Raw genomic sequence first — 21,001 nt, 5'->3', positions numbered from 1 at the left:
CAATGGACTAATAGCCATAATGAGAAAATGTTTTTGGACATGGACAATATGGGAATGTCTTCTTTGATTACTTATTGATTAAAAGGATTTTGTGGTTTTCTACCCCCACCCTTCCATGGAGGTAGAGGAAGGGGGGAGAGTAAAATAGAAAAAAACTAACACTTGATAATTGGAAAAAAAGTAATTTAAAAAATAAAAATATTCTATATATCAAAAGAAAAATAAAAAATGAACCCTAGGAAAAACAAAGTAATTAACAATCTTTTGGCCCCAATTTAGCACTCTATCTTTATCTCACTCCTGATATAGGTAGGAAAATTCTCAAGATTCTGCATATTTTTCCTCCAAAACTTCCAAGTATCTTCAGGGTCTCTTGAGTCTCATATCTTGGACTAAAATTTTTGTCTTTCCAACAAAAACGTGCTTACAAAGTTATAGTCCCATCATATACTTCTGCTATTGCTTATCCCAGTTGGCCATTTGTAGGAGTTATCAATATTCCATTAAATATTTCAACACACCAGAGAATGAGAAAGCAGGTGGATTTGTAATGCTTACCCCCCCACACTAAAACCTCCTAAGAACTTCTTTGTTTGCTATAACCAACAGGGAATTGTGACACTGGCTTATTTTATAGGACTAAGACCCCATACAGCAACCTCCATACTAAAAAGCAAGACAACCCACTAGCTTTAATGAAAGTTCCCAAAGCATCTGCAAAGACAAAATAATACTATCCTAACAGGACAGCCAGAATGACCACCATCATTCACTGCAACCTCAACAGGCATCTAATTAAAACAAGGTAAATCAAAAGGAAAAATATTGACTCCCTAAAAGCATTTATAAATGTGGCAAAGCTTTCTTTAGAACAAAAAGCCAAAATGGGGCTGGTAGTTTGAGCTTTTGAATGTCAGGGGACATTAATTGTGTCTAATCTTTTGAAGCCATTTTCCAAACTTATATGAATGATAGTCATTTTGCAAATTAAATTTTGCAGGTGTTAGAGGAAAAAAGGCAGCAGACAGATTTTTGTCATTACTCATTGCCTTAACTGGGAGATCGTTAAATATTTCTTCTGCACTGCTAGGTTGTATAATTAAGCCTGAAATGAAGAAAACTTTGCCCATTAAGTTTTCAGTTTTAATATCAAAGAGCAATATTCCACATCTAGCTACAATGTAGCTCCAAATAAGCAATATGATGACATAGATTAATTAGAAATGTGTTCTTCCAAAGATGACTTCTCTAGATTTATTATTCTACTTCATATTCATGACTAGTTTTTATTTTTTATACACAATTTGAAAGTATTAGAAAGAGTTATTTAACATATTGTATGTAGTAGGTAAATTTATGCTAACAATTATTACAATTATAGCCATACTTATATGGTGTCATTTGCAAATGCTTGAAAATTTCCAAACACTTGAAAGAAAAATTTTTTAAATATGTCAAGTTGCTCCCATTGAGCTTCAATCCAGCTGTTTAATAGCCACCTATTTTTCTTACTATGATGGCCAGCTGAGAAAAGAAAGCTAAAAGCGAATTGAATTGAATTCACTTTTTTCCAATAGTGAATTGATCTTAATTGAATTGATGAATTGATTTCTGAGAAAAGAAAATCATGATATGATGGTCTACTTATCAAAGAGGTAGCAATGTATTCTGCCTCCAGACAGTAGGAGAAACTAGAAAAGGGTCAGAAAGCATAGTAATTTTTAAACTGAGAGAAGTTATCAAATTATTGATACAAAAAATTGAACAATCATCCTTCATGACTCAAGCAACTATTTTCTTTGAGTTTATAACTTGGGGGATTGTGTTTGTGGAAATTAACTCAAACGACAATAAAAATACAAACTTTTTTCTAGTCAGTTTTCTTAAGGGTGCAGTTATACAAACCAGTAACAGGATGTTTGAAAATTTCTGCTGCCTTTGAACCCAAATAATGTGTGCCTCTTTTCTTTGCAAAGGGACAAAGGATTCTGGGAGATAACTGTCAGAGACAGAACTACTTAGTGTTTAGTGATGATGTTGGAAAGAAAACAGGTGATAAGGTGCACCTACCAAATAAAACTAAGCAATAGTTTCAATATTTCATGTAAAAGTGAAATAAGTTGAAATATCAAGCTGAAATAAATCTAACAACAAGACCCAGTTGGAAGCTTTTCTAGGTTCTTTTCTATTTATGGCCAATTTTTAAAAAAGAAATTCTGTCCCTTGTATATGTCCAATAAATGCACATAATAAAATTGACACCCATGTATACTTAATGCTAACTCTTCCCCACCCAACAAACGGGGCATTCACAAAGGTTTAATTGTTTCATTGAACCACAGTCTCCAAAACTAAGTCATCAGTGGAACCATTTAGGAATTCAGATTCTACATAATGAAATTATGAATCAATACAGCCTTTTTTAAAGATCCAATATCCTGAAATGTGTGAGCTAGTAATTAAATTCTTAACTATATGCAGCTGTGATTCTTGGGCCCATATTAGCAAAGTATTTAAATAAGCATGTAGGATACAGCCTGAACATTTGTGATAAACCAAACAACTCCAAACCCTAAATCATCTCAGTAATGTCACAAGAAAGGGGATATGAAAATAGGTAACACTATCACCTCCAAATACCAATGCAGTAAAGATTTAACTTGTTACCAATCTGCATTAGCTTGTGTATATGTGTGTAAATATATATAAAAAGATACATACATACAACATATATATCATATATTATAGGCAGCATATAGATATATAGATATATAAGTACTTTATATATATATTCTACATTCTAGAAAGTATAGAATTTATTCCATATTCTAGATATATATGCATATATATATATATTCTCTAAATTGCTCAATAAGAAAAAAAAAGGAACTAAAAAAGGTTCAGTGAATTTTCAGTTGGCCTTTGTTTTGAGTGAATTTTTCTGCTCAGAAAATCAGCTTTTGCCCATATAACTAAGTATTTATGAAAAGCATGGTGGGTAGCTGCAGGAACAGCTGTCCAATTTACATTCACAAATGCAGGTGTTGTTCATACACAAAACTGAGGTCAGCTGAAAAATCTGGCTCTTAATTAGCTACCTTTTCTAGTAGAATTTTTCTTAGTGAAATTCTGTGTATAATTTAGGTTCAAATTGGAGACCTCATTTTTTTAGATCCTACCAAGCCATCAAGCTGGAAATCGTCCATCTTTGTGAATCGTAATTTACAACATGTTTAATTTCACATGCTTTATCTATATAACATGTAAGACAAAATCTTATTCTATATGTAAAGTTGGTTTTTTCCCTTTTTTCTCAATGTTTCTTTTCTATTTATGTGAAAGAATTTTGCTCCTCCCCCACTGGTTTAAAAATTGAGAAAATGTGCAATCATAATAGGGTCTTCTTTTCAACTTTTGAAAGTGATACAAGATTTAAGTGCTCTATCTGCTATTGTTTCAATAGAGGGAAGCCCCAGAGCTTATTACAGCACTTCTTAGAAACGACAGAACAAGGAACAGTGTCTAATACAATCCATTAGGAAACCCAAGCCTTAAATCAAATGACCACAGAGCCCTCTCAGTTAACAGAAATGCAGCAGCTGTACATATTTACTGTAACGCAATGCTATATTGTTGCAGAGATAACGCTGTTTAAAAAAAATGAATCCAGCATGTGATATGTGACCAGCTTATTCCTCAATGTGCAAAATGAGAAGGTATAGAGTATTATTACTTTTGGAATACATAAATAAGCATTAAGATCATAGAAAAGACAAGTATTTTGTGCTGCTAAACTCGGAGAATCCTTTGACAGGTCACTGGATTAGAAGAAAATCAAGATAGTTCCTGGCTTTTGCTTTGATTTTAAAGACCTACACTAATCACTACTTGCCAGGAATAAGACATCAGTACCTGCCTATCCCTACTAGTATTTGTCCTAATTCCATAGTATTTCTACAAATATGCTAAATAGTACTTTTCATATTCATCACAGTTCACCATCAATCAAGCACACAGGATATGAAAGATGAATTAAGATCTATGCTAAATCTTAATCTAAATCTTATCATTGCTAGTGATAATGCCCTGTGACATTCTGCCAAAAAATATATATTGCTTTTCCTCCAAAAAATTTAAATAGCTGAAGTAAAACAAGCTGTTGGTGGAGACATCCATGTAAGTTTCTAGTATCTTGCTAATCTCATTTTTCCTGCCTATTCTCATCCATGCAATTTGTCTCAAGCAGTACACCAAGATTCAGAATACTACCCAGAGCCTTTCAGATTTGCCGAAAGAAAAAAAAAAGTTCTGTGGTGATCTCTTTGAATGGCATAAATAATATTTTGCTATGGAGAATCTGGTCATATAGAGAAAAAGAAATGGGGTGATTCCTACTATTTTCACCATAACATTCTTAACAATGACCAATAAGAACCATGATTTCTCCAAAGTATATTTAAGTCTATATCACAAAGTTATTAGCATCTTGTCTCCCCATTAGATTGTAAGCTCCTTGAGGACTGTTTTTGATTTTGTGTGTGTGTGTGTGTGTGTGTGTGTGTGTGTGTGTGTGTGTGTGTGTTTATATCCCCAGTACTTAGCACAGTGCCTGGCACGTAATAAGTACTTAATAAATACTATTTGACTTGTTAACTACTTACAGGAAATCACTTTTTTCCATATTATAAGTGAATGTAAAAGAGCATTTCTCTCCCTAGATCTCTTAACCCCTCACTGACTTCTGCCAAAGGACAGAAATTCACTCTATTGAGTTTTGAAAGGAGACTCTAATGGATTTCTTTATTAGCCTCTCTATTGTATGAGCCTGATCTCAAAGATATCTAGGAAAACTCTATTCATTGGACATATGCAGCCCAATTCTTTAAGCATTATGTTTTGGGGCAGAATTATGTGACCCAAATTGGCAAAGGAGGGTGATATTTTGCTACAGTGAAGTTCCTTAAAAGGGAGTGATCCCATAATGAGAAATTCAGGATTACAAAAAGGAGATTTCTTTAATTTTTTTAAAGGACAGAATTTGATCCTGAATTATGGAAATGACAATGCTTAGCAAAATGTGGAAGATTTTATAAATTAAGAAGGCTTTATAGATCAATAGAAAACAATCAAGAGCTTGCAGTATCTTTCAGTAATTAGTGGCAAAATGCCATAGTTCTTCAAAGACTCAGAAATTAGGTTGTTTGTGTTTGTATTTGTGTGTGTATGTATGTATGTGTGTGGTAATAGAAAAACCATGCATTCAATTTCGCATAAACAGTAGTTTAAAATATTCTAACAATGCATTTTTCTGTCCTGGGCTATCTTTTTTTTTCTATTTTATGGTTATTTTGCTTTGGGAATCCAAATGCATATATCATGAAAATATTTCATGATGTAACAATATTAAAATGTTTAATAATGATTAGAATGGCTCTTACTATGATGGAAGCATGGGGCATGTCCATCAAACCTCAAGTATGAAATCAGTGAGTCAGAAATTAGAAAGAAGTAAAATGTTCCCATCTGGGAATGCATTAAATTATAGACAAAAGGCATAACTGCATAGCTTAGGAACCTAATGCCTTATTCTGCATGGGGACTCTTCATGGACTATTTTTATATATACAGGATATCTTCTGTCAAAATAGTATTCTGATCTATTTTATGGTATCTACTTATTTTGTCCTCATCAAGTTCATCCATCCTCATATGACTCAAACAACAAGGCAGAAAGTGAGGGACAAGTTAATAAAGATTGCTTACCAATAAAGTTTAAAATGAGAGAGAGCGTGAACAAGAGGAAGAGCAAGAGCAGGAAAGGAAAGAAGGGAAGGAGGAAAGGAAAAGGAGAGAGAGAGAGAGAGAGAGAGAGAGAGAGAGAGAGAGAGAGAGAGAGAGAGAGAGAGAGAGAGAGAGAGACCCAAAAAAGTACACAAATATTTTCAGAAACTAACACACACTAGCATATTAAGCTCATGATTTAAACCTGGCCTGTGGCAATGCTATGGTTTTCTCTATAGTTCTCTTACCTTGTTCCTCTTGAAGTATGCTCTTCGGCAAGCTGCAAAGCACTTCTCACTGCAGAAGCTTTTCACCTCACTTCCCATACTCAGGGAATATCGCTTGATTCCCACTTTCTGGCACCAGGCACACATTATTTGTACATTTGACACATCATCTTCTATAACAAAAGTATAAGAAAAATGTTGACATCAAAAGCAAACAACCCATCAGACTTACACACACACACACACACACACACACACACACACACACACACTCCCCTTAACAAAAGTGAATGGGGGCATATGGATACTATAGTATCACAATTTTCTAATAGTGCAGGATGGCTCCTGGACTTTTTTAGGAGATTTTCATGCTCCTAGGTTGCTGGAGGAGATGGCTTGCATACAAAACAGAGCATGACAAAAAAGCTGCCGACGGTCCTAGGGAAGGGGGAGGTTAGCTCCGTTTAAGATACCTCCCTCTGCTCCTTGAAACTAGCCTCAAAATTAATGAAGCTTACAAAGTAACCCCATTCCTAATCGGGCATTGCTTAGATCTGATATATTCTGCCACATCATTTCCTCAGCAAATGCAAAAGACATCATCTACACAGCATAGCTTTTGAGTAATATTAACTTCTTGTGCATCTTTGAGCTGTTAGGAACTGAGAGAACATTCTCCTTCCAAGTGGATATTCAAACCCAAATGTACAATATTCCCAATGACAATAATAGAAGCATTTTGACAGATCTTTGCATTTAGCAACAAAGGGGAAGATCTGAGGGGTCACATCCTGGATATATAAGAACTCTCTAATAATTAAGATTCTATGCACACTTGGCTTTCTGAATAAGCTATGAAAAATACAACCTTTTGGCACTGGTTTCACTATATGGAAATTAGATTTAATATCAACTATTAATCAGATCAGTTTTCCTCTCATCAGGGGAAGAGTGGTGATCATATGGCCCATAAGGACTGAGGTCATGTGGCCTTACAGAATCCTTTTCTAACTTCATTTCCTGACTATATGTCTATGAAAATTAAGTTTAAAAGAAAACTGGAATGTTGGGACTAGGTAAAGCTTTTCTGCCTTTACCAAGTGAAGCACTTCTATATCACAAAATTCTGTTCGATTTTGAGTTTCTTCTCCTCCTCTCAGTTGATGGTAGACAAGAAGGCATGCTGTTATTAACCAGCTTTTGTCTTCCCATATGGAATCATTTTTAAAGGCTAAATCAGAGCCCTTCCTATGGACTTGAACGGCAATCACAGGATCCCCAGCTATCTAGGGCATTCTCTGTTGTCTGATTTCTGAGCAAAACCCCTCAAAGACTAATTGCTAAAACAGTCCTTGGTCCATGAGTTGTTGACACATTCATGGTTCAGAGAGTCTGTCATACAATCATCTCATTTCCTTCTGAGAGATTTGTTTTGAGGCATTGCTGTCAGCAGCCTGCAAAATTAGAAGCAAACTAATTTGTAGTGCAGCGATATGGCTTTTTTTTTCCTTGAGCATCATAACTCAGAATTACATGCTACATTTTATTCACCTTAATGGAATAAATATTGTCAGTTTAATGGGTTTTTATTCCACAAATTACATGGTGCAATTTATGGTTATGAATCAAATGCACACAGACAAAAAGCTGACCTTTTCTTTTTAATCAGACTTCTTTTATAACTTACACCTTTCTTTAATTGGAACCAAACATAGCCTCAAACTTAGTGCTCCAAATTTATTGTATTTTATAATTTACTTGTTCAAAGTCTTATATATGTGCATATATATTTTAAAATATATCACACATTTACATATTAGACAAAACATCCATGGCTTACAAAATTCCCCAAATACCCTGATTTACTTTAGAGTAGATTGAAGAGGGTTTTTTTAATTTAGTTTTAGTAATAATATTTTTAAATAACCAGTCTTCATTCCCAAAAGAACATGACTAACATCATCCCTTGCTTTATTTTTTAATTTCCCCCATTAATTAAATACATTTCAAATCTCAGATTCCTAAAAAAAAAAAAAAAAAAAAAGATGGCAGAGCAGAATGTTTCACAAATGATCCAGTGGCAATAATCTCACTGCTGATGAAATCTGAAAGGAAAAATCGAACTGGGGAAATCAGTTGGCATCACAGTTCAGTGAGGAAAGCACACTTTGAGAATATCTCCACTAATTAGGTTCCATTCCTTACTTCTCTCTTTAAGAAGTCTAGATTTTGAAGCCAAAGACAGCATTCTGAATCACTGTTATTTATTTAGCAGTACAGAATTGAAATGAGAAGAAAAAAGTGTAGTGGGCAAAATTGCAGGAAGGCCAAGTACTGAGGCTTACACAAACTGGAGCATATGAAGGATTGCTGGGATCCAAGAATTTAGTTTCATTTCCCTCCTTCATGCCCCTCATCCCATCATCATTAAATATAAGAATTATTCACTCAAACTACTTAAGGGGATGCTTTCTGACAATAAGTCTAGTGATTGAACAAGGAAGGTGTCATTTAAAAAAATATATTGTTTTGCAAACAAGCCCCATCACAGACAATATAGCAAAATGCAGCCAAAGAAATGGTCTAATTTTTTTTTCTTTATTCAGCAGTTGGAAAACTCTAAGAATGATGGTTAGCATTTGTCTTGATAAATAAGCTGACATTCCCATAAATTTCTCATTGAATTCAATTTCAGAAAGGCACCACCTTGGAAAACACTCATCAGCTTTTTATCTTTTCTGTCATAAAACTGTTATCAATTACTATCGATCCTCCAAAAATTTCATAAAAGGTTTATTCCAAAAATTCAAGCAAATGTTTTTCAGATGTCTCATTTATTCTGGTCTTCTGCAAGGCTCAGTAAATTAACACTACAGTTAGTAAACAAAGAAGTAGCTGTGATTTATTTTCAGATTAATTTTTGCAATGAATACATGACATGCAATTCTCTTACAATCTCTGAGCTGTCTTTGTATTAAATAAACTACACCCCACTTCACCACTATACCCCACAAAAAGTATACAAATCATTACTACTTAAAGCTGATGAATTTCCAAGAGGTCTCCATTACACAATTAGCTCAAACTATTAATGAACATAGCTACTCAGGTAAGTAGCTCTTTTTATTATCTTAATTTTTCTAACTTTAAGCTTACTATATAGTTTTCATTTTTCTTCCCCTAAAAAAATTCCAGCAAAGGGAAAATGATAGCTTTAATTATATCTTAAGGTTATGTAATGACATAAGGTAGGAAGGAGGGTTCCCAAAGACAACTTCAGAAATTGAACTTAAGATCTACACTGCTTAGGGTCTTCAGCCAGTATATTTTTGTAAGGAAAAACTGTAGCAAATGTCTAATGTTTACAACATTAAGTCACGTTCCCAAAGGGAACAGTTTGTGTAACAAGAAAAATTATCACTTTATAATAACTAAATATGCATCAGTCTAAAGGATGCTTCAAGTAATCATCCAAAATTTTGCCACCTCTCTAGGTCTTAATTAGGCAGAATGTTTAAGATTTTTTTTCTTTTTTTTTCAGTCTCATATTTAAAGCACTAAAAAAACTTTTCCTACTTTAAATCTCCAAAAAGAGAAATTTAAATAAATTATGACCAATATTTCTGACCAATATTTTATTCTGATTCAGTTCCAGAGAAAAGACTTAGGTGGGTCATGATTGTCATTTTCAAATACCAGTTTGCAAAGCTCTGGGTGGAGCAGAAATAGGACTCAGTAATAAAATTTAGATAAGCGGATTTCAACTAAATATAAGAAATAATAACCTTGTAATTATCCAAATTTAGGATAGTAAGTGGTAAGTTCTCCACACAAGCGGCTGGGGTAACCACTTGTCAGGAGAACTGCTTCCTCCCAAGAAGAAAGATTCTTGCTTCCACAATTTTAAAATTCCTTCTGGCACTAAGATTCTCTGATGCTATGAACATTTTCTTCATTTTGATGGAGGTCTAATAAAATTATGTCACTTGTGTATGAAATCTTGAGGCTGTTTCTAAAATCTTATCTGGGTTTTCTAAAGAAGAGCATGGATAATGAGGCATCTTTCTGGATTGGGGAAGTTATAAAAATGAAAACTGTTCTATGCTATCAGATACTGAAAGAAAATAGTTGGTCATGGTAGAAAGCAGTCAGTTAGCTTTCTACTATGGAAAAGAAAATGAAAATACCCTGTCTCTTTTTCCTCTTCCTTTTGGATTTCCATGAGAATTTGTGTCTGTGGGGAAACTCAAAAAATATTTGCCACAGGAGATGCTTATCTTCTCTAACGACATATAGGATGAGTGAATTTGAATAATATTTTTGAAAGCCAAATGACCTTTTAAAATAATTTACAAGGCAGTTTTGGTTGTAGTCTTGATCATCCTCAATAGAGTGAAACAAGATTCATTTCAATCTAGCTTTCTGCAGCCATGCTTGAAGGCAGACATAGTAGCTTAGGATCTGATATTAAATTTTCCTTTTAATCTTTTTGGAGATTATTTAGTTCAAAAAAACTACAAGACCCCTGATAGTGGTGGCCCTCCAGGAACTTCTGCATGACTGACAGTGATCTAGAAATATACAGCAGGAATAATTGACAGGGTTCCTGGGCCATTTTTCACATTAAACAATAACTCATAGTAATGATGATAATAGCTGACATTAATAATTACTTACTATTACCAGGCACTGTGCTAAACATTCTACAAAGTATTATCTCATTTGACCATTGTAAGAATCCTGAGAGGTGGGTGCTATTATTATCATCATTTTTTATATCTAAGGAAACTGATGCAGAGGTTACATGATTTGCCCAGGATCACACAATTAGGAAGTATTTGAGGATGTATTTTAACTTAGGACTTCCTGTCTATAGACCCAGGTCTCTATCGACCAAACCAGCTATTCCAATCCTATGCCTTCAATTCTAATTAGGAACTGAATAAGATAAAAGAAGACTGAGATACTGTATTAATCTGTACGAAGGAAAACAAAGATATTAATAAGATAAGAACTTTTCTCATCTGTAAGAAACTGAGAATTGTCACTCACATATTCTGTGACCTGAGCAGTACATTACCCACTGACATTCTGATAAACTCTCCTGAACCATTATAAGAGCCTCCTAATATGTCCTCTTGACCCCATTTGCTGAATCTTCTGATTCTTCTTAACAGCTTTCTTATATAGAAATGTGATTCTTATTCTTTTATTCAAAAAAACTTCAATGACCAGTAAGGTTCAAATTCCTTATCCAGAGGTTTAAGGCACTTCATGAATGAGAGCCATCTTACCTTTCCAGTTTTCTTCCTATTTCAATTCCTCCCATACTCTATACTCCAACCAAACTGAACAATTTTCTCTTCCAACAACATGCCCTGCACTCTTCCTTCTCCATACTTCAACTGTGGTCTCTTCTGTGCTCGCAATATCAAATCCCACTTTTTTCCCAGTTAAATTCCTATCCAAGCCCAATTCAAATGCCACCTCCCCTATGAGGCTTTCCTGGATTCCTTCTCCCCCACTTTCCACAAGTAACATTCTTTCTTCTGCAGCATCACACAGGAGTTTTTTGAATCAATAAATGAATGAACTAATGAATGAATGAAAAATCATTTAGTAAGCCTTTACTTTTTTTCCAGGCACTATGCCAAACAATAGGGAGACAAAATGAGAGAAACAGAACTGCCAATACATATAAGGTAGTGGTGACCAGGGAAAGGGGTTTTTGTCTGGTGAATCACAGAGATGATGATCTCATCCAAAAGGCAGATACTTGGCGTACCTTTTTTCTTTAGAGACTTGCAAAACTTATCATGGATTATTATATATTATATTTATCTGTATTTGTGTTTTTTCCAATCCTAGACTGGAAGCTGGATAAAGGCCAAGATTCTGACTCTGTAAATTTTGTATCTCTCCCACAATTTAGCAGGATGAGTTTAATAAATTAAGGAATTCCTCAATTAAGGAATAAATGAATGAGTAAATAAATGAAGTCGAAATTCAAATTTAAAATGTCAACATGCCTTTGAATAAAATGTTAAAGTGGAATGTTTAGTAAATATTTTTTTGATTGATTGATTGGGAGGGAACCATATTTGAGGTCTTCAAAGCATGCCTTTAATAACTCTATGCCTGGGAAAATTGGACCTGCTGAATGCCCCACATCTGACTTGCATTAGCATAATCTATGAGCCATGTTTGACATGAAGTGACTAGTCAGAATCATGATCCAAGTCCAATAATTTATTCAGTCATCTGTTTATAAAACATATAAACACTTAAGAGATAATGTAGGTGAAATGCTTTGCAACTTTAAGGTTATATTTGTATATGAGGTATATAATTGTTAGTTAATGTCATTATTATTACAACTATTATTATTTATAATCTTTTATATGAAGTTCAGTAGCATAACTATGGGAAACAGAATGGTGTTCCTTGACACTAGTACAGTCACAATACCAGCAACAGCGCTATTCCATTGTATGAACAATAGATGACAGTAGAACATAAATATACAGCCTTTTACCTAGGTCACTACCTGTAGGGATTTTCTTTCAAGAAAATGTCTCAATCAGCATTTGAATGAAACCTTGGGGGAAGGGACCTGAGAACTCTCTCATTTTATAGATGAAGAAACTGAGACCCAGTAAGGAAATTTTACTTTTTCCAAGTTCACTTAGGACATGATTCAGATTTGAACCTCTGATCCAATTCCACAATTCAAAATTCCTTACTTTAACTTAAGGTTTATTTGTTATTGCTCACTCATATCCAACTTCTCATGACTCCCTTTGGAGCTTTCTTGGCAAAGATACTAGGGTGGTTTGCCTTTCGTCCTCCTGATCATTTTATAGATGAGGAAACTGGGGCAAACAGGGTTAAATGATTTGTTCAACTAGTAAATTTCTGAGGCCAGATTTGAACTCAGAAAAATAAGTCTTCCTGACTTCAGGACCAGTGCTCTATCCATTGCACCATTTGTTGCTGTTGTTGAAGGGCATCTGGATAGTTTCTTATCCTTTGTTAAAATGAAAAAACACCATCTTCCCATCATCCAAAAAGTGAATGGTTATAAAGTAAATTTGTAAATTACAAAATGGAGTTATTATATATTTATTGATGATGATTTATACTTTAATATAAATTAATTTATCAGATTTTCCCCAAAGGTCTTTTTAGAGCTAGGGGAATGGGCAGAATGTTAAGAAACCAAATGCTTAGAGGGCAGGAAGAAGGCACAAAGAGTAAATTGTGAGAATGTGGGTAGTTGAGCATGTTCCACCTCACAATTCTGCCTTCGGTAAATAGTTTTAGTGAGCCAAGGTCAAATGCAAGCTAAATAAAAAGAAACCATGGCACAAGGGCCAATGGTGGCAAAAGTGCCGGTTAAATCAGACCAGAATAAATATTTATTGAGCAACTACCCTATACAAAGCAGTATGTCAGGTGCTCTAATGTGGCAATGGAACACTGAGAAATAAGAACAGCACAAAGGACAGAGAAATCACAAAGAATGCCTTTTTTTTTTTTAAAGAAAAATTGATGAATAATTCCATGAGACAAAGAGACAGGCTCTTCCAATCAGCAAAGACCTTTAAAGTAAACAGAGCATTTTCTTTACAATTATTCTGTGAGTTAGGTTATGCAAGTATTATTTCCATTTATATATGAGGAAAGGGAAGATCAGAGAGATGAAGTAGATTGTCTAAGAGTAAATGGCAAAGCCAGGATTTAAACCCAGTTGTTCTGATGCCAAGATCAATGTTCTTTTCACTATGCCATATTGTCTTTAAAGTGACCATAGATTTGACCTTGGAGTGGGTCAGTTAAGTTTATTTTCATTCTACTGTCAAAGCTCCAGCTCTCTGTGTCTTGTTAATTTATGTTATCTGTTATGAAGGACGAAGCAAAAGAATATGAATAGATGAATCCAAACCCATTCTTACTATTGAAAAGAGAATAATGCATAGAGTGACCCATGACAATTGTAATAGACTTATGATGAAAAATGACAGCTACATCCAGAGAGAGAATTATGGAGATGAAATGCAGATCCAAGCATACCATTTTCTTTATTGTTGTTATTTTTTCTTTCTTATGGTTTTTTCCCTTTAGTTCTGATTTTTCTTTCACAAGATGACTAATATAAAATTATGTTTAAAATGATTACACATGTATAACCTATATCAAATTGCTTGCTGTCTTGGGAAGGGGAGGGGTAAGGGAGAGAAGGAGAAAAAATTTGGAACTCAAAATTTTGAAAACTATCTTTACATGTAATTGGAAAAAATAAAATGCTGTTAAGTTTAAAAAAGAGAATAATCCACAGAAAACAAGTATAATAATGTATAATCTCTTTCAGTTGTCCTCTTCTTTCCATTCACTAGCTACAAGTCAAGTTCAGAATTTCAATACCTCCTCTCCCCCCTATTGTAATTGCCTCCTAATTGGTTTCTCTGCATCCACTATTTGACCTCACCCACTCACTCATCCTCCATATAACTACTAAAATGATATTTCTAAATTACAAATCTGACAACTTTATTTCCTTTTTCAAGAAGCTTCAGTGGCTCCCTCTTACCCCAAGGATAAAATAACAAATTCCTCCGCTTGTCATTGAAAGTCCTTCACAATCTGTCTCCAACCTATGATTCCAGAATGATTTCACATTAGTCCTTTTCATACCTTCTGCATTAAAAACTGGAAAAAAAATTCCTCATACCAATTCCTCATATCAGTATTTCACTTCCCATTTTCTTTCTGTTTACACTGAGCATACTCCATGCCTTGAATCCTTGCCCTCTTCATCTCTACCTATTATAGTCTTTTAACTCCCTTCAATGCTTAACTCAAGTGTCACCTTCTACGAAATGCCTTTCGGGAACTTCCCCAGTTGTTTCTGCTCTCCCAACCACAAAATAACTTTGTATTTACTTTGTATGTGTACCATTTCACTTATCTATATATGTTTTATTTTCCATAATATCATGTAGGCTTCTTGAGGTCAAACATTGTTTTTATTTTTGACTTTATATTCTCGATGCATAGTATGACTTTATACATTTTTGAGAATGTGTTGAATTACTAATAATCTTGGTGATGGTAAGATGCTTTATAAATTCAGGGTATTTTTGTTTTGTTTTGTTTTTGCTGAGGTAATTGGGATTAAGTGGGCCAGAGCCATACAGGTAGGAAGTGTTAAGTATCTGAGTCCTGATTTCAGGACTGGTTCTCTGTCCACTGCACCAACTAAGTGCCCCTATGCTTTATAAATTCAAGACAACATTGGTGATATTCTTGTATCTTGCTCTCTATCTGGGATAGTCATTTCATCTTCTGAATTTTGTTGTCTGTCAAAAATAATGGTGACTCTAAAAGTCTGTGACTGCTGAAATCCTATCCTTCTGAATTTCATAGTATGCTGAGGTACAGAGCCTATGTTCCAGAAAAATCAGGAATTGTTCTCAGGACTCTCTCTACAGAATTTAAAGGAATCATGTGCTCTTAGAAATCCATGGAGGGTGTTTCTTTGCAGAGGTGGGAGGCTATGACTATGAAACATTTTATACATTGGGAAGGAAGGAAGAAAACCCACAAAACAGAACAATCCACAAAAGCCAATAAATGGCACAGAAAATTTTAGAAACTCAGAAATGTATAACATATATGGATAATATTGTATAATATCAATTTTACCTTTTAAATACCATAATAATTCAGATTTCTTCTCTGGTATTAAGGGAGAGTCAAAAAAATCTTGTGGATTTTTCAATCTGTGCTTGCCTCTCACCCCCATGATGTAAAAGAAATAGCTATATTTCATTGTATTATAGAACTCAGAATGCAAGAGAGTCTTAGCCCTTTATCCCAGGGGTTCTTAATCTGGGAGGTCTATAAATGTTTTTTAAATGACTGCATCTCAATATAATTGGTTTCCTTTGTAATCTCTGAACTTTATTTTACTATATTTTAAAACCAGACTGCCAGTGAGATCCATACACCAAAAAAAGTTAGGAATTTCTGATCTAGTGCTCCCTACCCATTTTACAGATGAAGAAGCAAAATCATATTTTAATCATCCTAAAAAACTAGGCGCAGCAGCATATTTTAAGGCTCCCCGTTTCAAGGTGGCCCAAGTATAGTGAAACACTGACTAAAAACATTCCCTTTTGTCCAAGATAGCTCTTTTCATTCTCGTCCTGACTCCCTAATTTAGCCTGCTTTGCAGGTTGATTCACATCCAGAGATACATAAAAGCTATGAAACATGGGAATGAGTTAAATGGAGCCATTGGTGATATAGTTTGAGCAGAACCCACTGGAAAGTTATTAATACAAAATTGTATTTTACCACCTCAATCACTACCAGCCCTGCCTTGAATATAACTAAGTAAGGAAAATAGGGATAGGTCAAGTAGAGTTTCTCATTATGGGATAGCATCGCTATTGAGATAAACACACTGAACTGGGAGTTAGAGGATCTGGCATGGAATCCCAGCTCTGCCATTTTCTATTTGTATGACTTTTGATAAATCACAGCATATCTCTAGACTTCAATTTTCTAGAATTAGAAATCTACTGTGTGTCATTCCTAGAGCTCAACCCAGGAGCTCAAGTCCAATGCTCATTCCCTTTTAGCAGGATGGACCATTTCTGTTTCTAGTGAAAACATCAATTAGTTGAGTAACCAAAAATTATTCCTAGTCTTCTAAAGGACAAGATTATTTCCAATTATGCACAGAAGACCAAGGAAAAACTCCAGATCAGACTTTAATCATTGAACACAATCAGGAATTGAAAGAAAATCCATTCCAGTTGATGGTCTTTAGAATTTAGGGTTCATTACTTAGGATTTCAATCCACATCCAAAAAAGTTCCTCAAGGAGTCATCAGAGTCTTTGTTCACCTATATCTCTTCCTTCTGGTCACTGTCTTTCTGGGGATAAAGGATAACAACCTCATATTCATTATTAGTATGTACTGCCTTGGTATGCCCCAAATCAGGTACCTCCTTGGTAGGACCAAGGAAATGATGCTAGCTCTATTCCTTTTCAAAAAGGTTTTTCCCTGACTTACATAATAGGAATAAAAAATGAAAATGAAAACACACACACACACACACACACACACACACACACACACACTCCCGAGTCCATAAGTGAACAGAAGAGGATATATTTGTATAATTCTAGCTGAAAAAAACTACAGCTGTCATTTTGGTAAATACAAGAAATGAGATGGACAGATGATAGGATACCAGCTATATATGTGTGTGTTTATATGTCTATATGCATACATGTATGTATATAGGTAATCACTGAGGACTGTTAATACTATTAGAGCATAAGCTACACTAGGGAATGTACTGTGTCTAATTTAAACTTTGTATTTCTCCCCAGGACAGTGCCTTACATAGAATAAGTGCTTAATAAATGTTAATGAATGAATTTATGGCTTTTGAATTTAGATTTTACTCCAACATAAATTCAGAGGTGAGAACAGTTAACTCAAATGTCAAGTGCAGTTCCATTTCAACTTTTCTGAGGGAAATTCTGATAACTAAGCACTAGAATACCAAGTCCAAATGGTTCAAACCCTACCTCATGCTGTCATCACAAGGAGGTCCAAAAAACTATAGTTTAACTTCTCTCTTTAAATACTATAACTTTTGATAAATAATCAGTTGCCTTCAGCACCTTATTTGGCAGGAACCTCACAAGATTTCACATTGAGGTCCTTTCTCTAGTGCAGGGTCCTTAACCTGGGATCTGTGAACTTTAAAAATATATATATTGATAATTATATTTCAGTATAACTGGTTTTCTTTTCAATCCTATGTATTTTGCTAGTAATGTACTTTAAAACATTATTCTGACAAGTCTATGAACTTCATCAAACTATTAGAGGGGTCTATGATTAAAAATATTTTTTAAAATTAAGATCCCTGCTCTAGTGAGCATGGAGCAAGAAGGTTAAAAACATATCCTATTCTAGCAAACCAAGGTTGTTATCTATGTCTAACACCTAATATAAACAAACTATACTTGAGGAAAAGAGAAACATGAAGATAAATAGAAGAAAAGCAGAAAAGGAAAACCAGATGCATAAAGACAGGAAAAAAAATAAAGAAATCCTAGGTTCTTCCTCTTTACTTATATACTCTACATGCCAGTACACCACTTCTCCAAATTTCTAATAAGACTAGAGGTTAGAAAGAAGAGACAAGGCCTGCATTAAGAGCCAATATTATCTCTCAGTTTATCTGTTTCACTTGCTTTGGGCCAATAATTTATTAATTTCTTGATGCTGCATTTAATTTCTGGAAAGTCTGGATTAATTCCAGAGATGGAAAGTCTTAGAAAAATAAGGAACACTCCTGTTCTTTCTATTCCCACACATCCATTTAAATATTTATTCAGTCAATATTTATTAAATACCCATTATATGTTATTATGCATTACTACCTTAACCCCTTAGTAATCTTTCACGAGCTCTTGAAAATCCTATCTTATCTGTGTTCTCCCCAACAAGCAGTTTATAATAAGTTCAAAGTCATTTTGGTGACCACAAGGAATGAGAAAGATGATAATCAGATGTATGTATATATCATATCACAGGGCTTTGAGATGTATAGAAATGGTAAAATGATAAACGTAAATTGGATTTAAGCGAGGCAGCATTGCATGAAGCCTTTGGCCTCATTCTCTCTTCCAGAGTCATCACTGTCTAGTGGCAGGACAGAGTCGAGATGACTGGTGATTACTTGAGATTCAGTGGATGACCTTGGGATTTTTGATGTCTAACCAAGCTCTAAGTGCTCCACAGCATCTACTTCCCCCACCTTCACGAACTTGGGAACAAATTGTTCTAATCCATCCATTCCATTAGGGAAAGTCTTCATGTGCTTGGGGTAGGACCCCCAAAAAACTTACTTTAGGGTTTGAGATTCCTTGGTTACCCTCAATCTGATTACTAGGGTGTGACCATTGTGCATACTACAGCTTCTTGCAGCCACAGGTGAAAGTTAGGTGGATCAGGTAAACACCAAATATGGAAAGCAACCTTGTAAAGGGCTCAGCAGCCCTCACTCCCAAGATATTAGTCTTCCCTGAACACAACCTATTAGAAGCATTGGCTGGTAGATCAGATAGCCAGAATTAAGCAACTTGAATTCTAGTGTATTTTCTGTTATCTGTTGTTTAAATTACTTAAATTTCTTGGGCCTCAGTTTTTTGTTTGTGAAATGAAAGAATTGAATTATCATCAAGGCTGCTTTGAACTCTAACTTTCTAGGATTTTAAATCTATAATCCAAATAACTAGATTTTGAAAAACACAACTAGGAGAAACCTTTCCTTTTTCTTCCTCCAATCCAGACTGTACCTAACTCCAAAACATCTGACTTTATAAATGGTCCATCACGGCAAATAACAAACACTCCCCGTCTCCCCCTGATTCTGGAGGCCTTGATTTTGAGACTTGTTCTTTCTGGGTTCAGATGTAGAGAAAGGAAAAAAGCTATGAAAAGTAGGAATAACTTACACTGCCTGAAATTCCATCAGTTAGAAATTCATCAGAGTATTTAAGTCTACTCTTTTAAAGATGCAAATGAGCTTATGAATGTCAAAAACTATGTCATTCACACTTTACTGTAAATTAGTGCAATCAGATTCTGTTCCTCTTAGCTTAGATCATCCACACTAAGGGAATAGGAAATTCAATTGAGAGAAAGTGAAATAGGAAACCTGGGGGCATGGAACACTTTGGGAGAAAGAGGTGGTGAAAAATGTTGGACACGTAATCAGAAAGATCTGTGTTTGAATCCAACCTTTGTTACATATAGATGGACCTATGTAACAATGTAACAGTCATTTGACATCTCTGAACTTCTATTTTTTCAAAGAGGAGATAATTTTACCAGCTATCTCAGAAGATTGTAATGAAGCTCAATGGAGGTGATATAAGTACAGCACTATTGAAATATCAGTGATTTTGTAGAAGAAATCAATAAAAATTTATTAAGCACATTCCATGTTTCAGATACTATACTAAGCTCTGTAGAAACCAAAAAAAAAAAAGGCAAATGAAAGTCCCTTCCCTCAAAATGCTGACAATCTAATGGATGAGCACTTAAGGGAATAAGGCAAGCCTGAATGAAATGATGAAGGTCTAGATTGTACTGATTAGGGACCTAGAGTCTCAGTGCTTAGAGAGACGGAAATTGTGAGGTCAAAAAAAGCACAAATACAATCCTAAAGATAAATTTCACCTATATCAAAATTTTGTCTGGAACTAACCCTATACCCAGAAAAGGTATATAATTATTTTTTCTTTCCCTCTTCCTTTCTCTCTCAACGTACAACCTCCTACTCCCAAGACTAATAACTTAGTTTAGGATTATTATAACTATAGTTCAGCAACACTATGAAATGAATGACAGAGTTTGCCTGAGAAACTAATCACCAATTATAACAGTATTTCCATGGAAAAGGGTACTCCAAATTTCAAACAACTGATTTATTTACAAATGAAGTTTTTAGCCTATAATCTTATCATAAGTTGGGATTGAACTATATTTGTTTTAAGTTCAAGGTCAAAGATTGAGAAACAATAATAATTCATATAGAGCTTTAAAAATTGCAAGATGTTTTACATATATTATTTATTGTGATCCTCACAGTAATCCTGTTAAACCTCACAACAATACCATGAAAACTGGAAAAATGGGCTTATTTATAGTGCATTCCCCTTTCTAAACTTTTCTCCTATTTTGGGAATTAAAAAATCTCCCAAATTCCTTCTTGTTCACTGTTCCAAATCTACTCTCAAGTTGAGTTCTCCTTTTCAGGAGGGATGTGATAAACCAGTCGACTCCAAAGTATGAACAATTGGTATAATCTATTGTATGATCTCTTACTTGAATTGCAATAAGAAACAAAACCTTTAACCCAAGAGAATGGCCTTAATGGTATAATTTCAGACACAG

At 34.5% G+C, this 21,001-nt stretch overlaps 1 protein-coding gene across 1 annotated transcript in view; it reads right to left on the bottom strand.

Annotated features, from left to right (window-relative positions):
* Window positions 1-21,001, bottom strand: part of SOBP (sine oculis binding protein homolog) — a 220,402-nt gene that overhangs the window by 157,679 nt on the left and 41,722 nt on the right. The window contains exon 4 of the mRNA XM_051997486.1: window positions 6,030-6,181. Coding sequence (XP_051853446.1) covers window positions 6,030-6,181 — 152 coding nt within the window. The remainder of the gene's footprint in view (window positions 1-6,029; window positions 6,182-21,001) is intronic.

Source organism: Antechinus flavipes, chromosome 4 (assembly GCF_016432865.1).
Source record: "Antechinus flavipes isolate AdamAnt ecotype Samford, QLD, Australia chromosome 4, AdamAnt_v2, whole genome shotgun sequence".
Classification (NCBI taxonomy): domain Eukaryota; kingdom Metazoa; phylum Chordata; class Mammalia; order Dasyuromorphia; family Dasyuridae; genus Antechinus; species Antechinus flavipes.
Note: the sequence above shows the minus strand (reverse complement) of the source record. Positions and strands in the feature narration are given on the sequence as shown.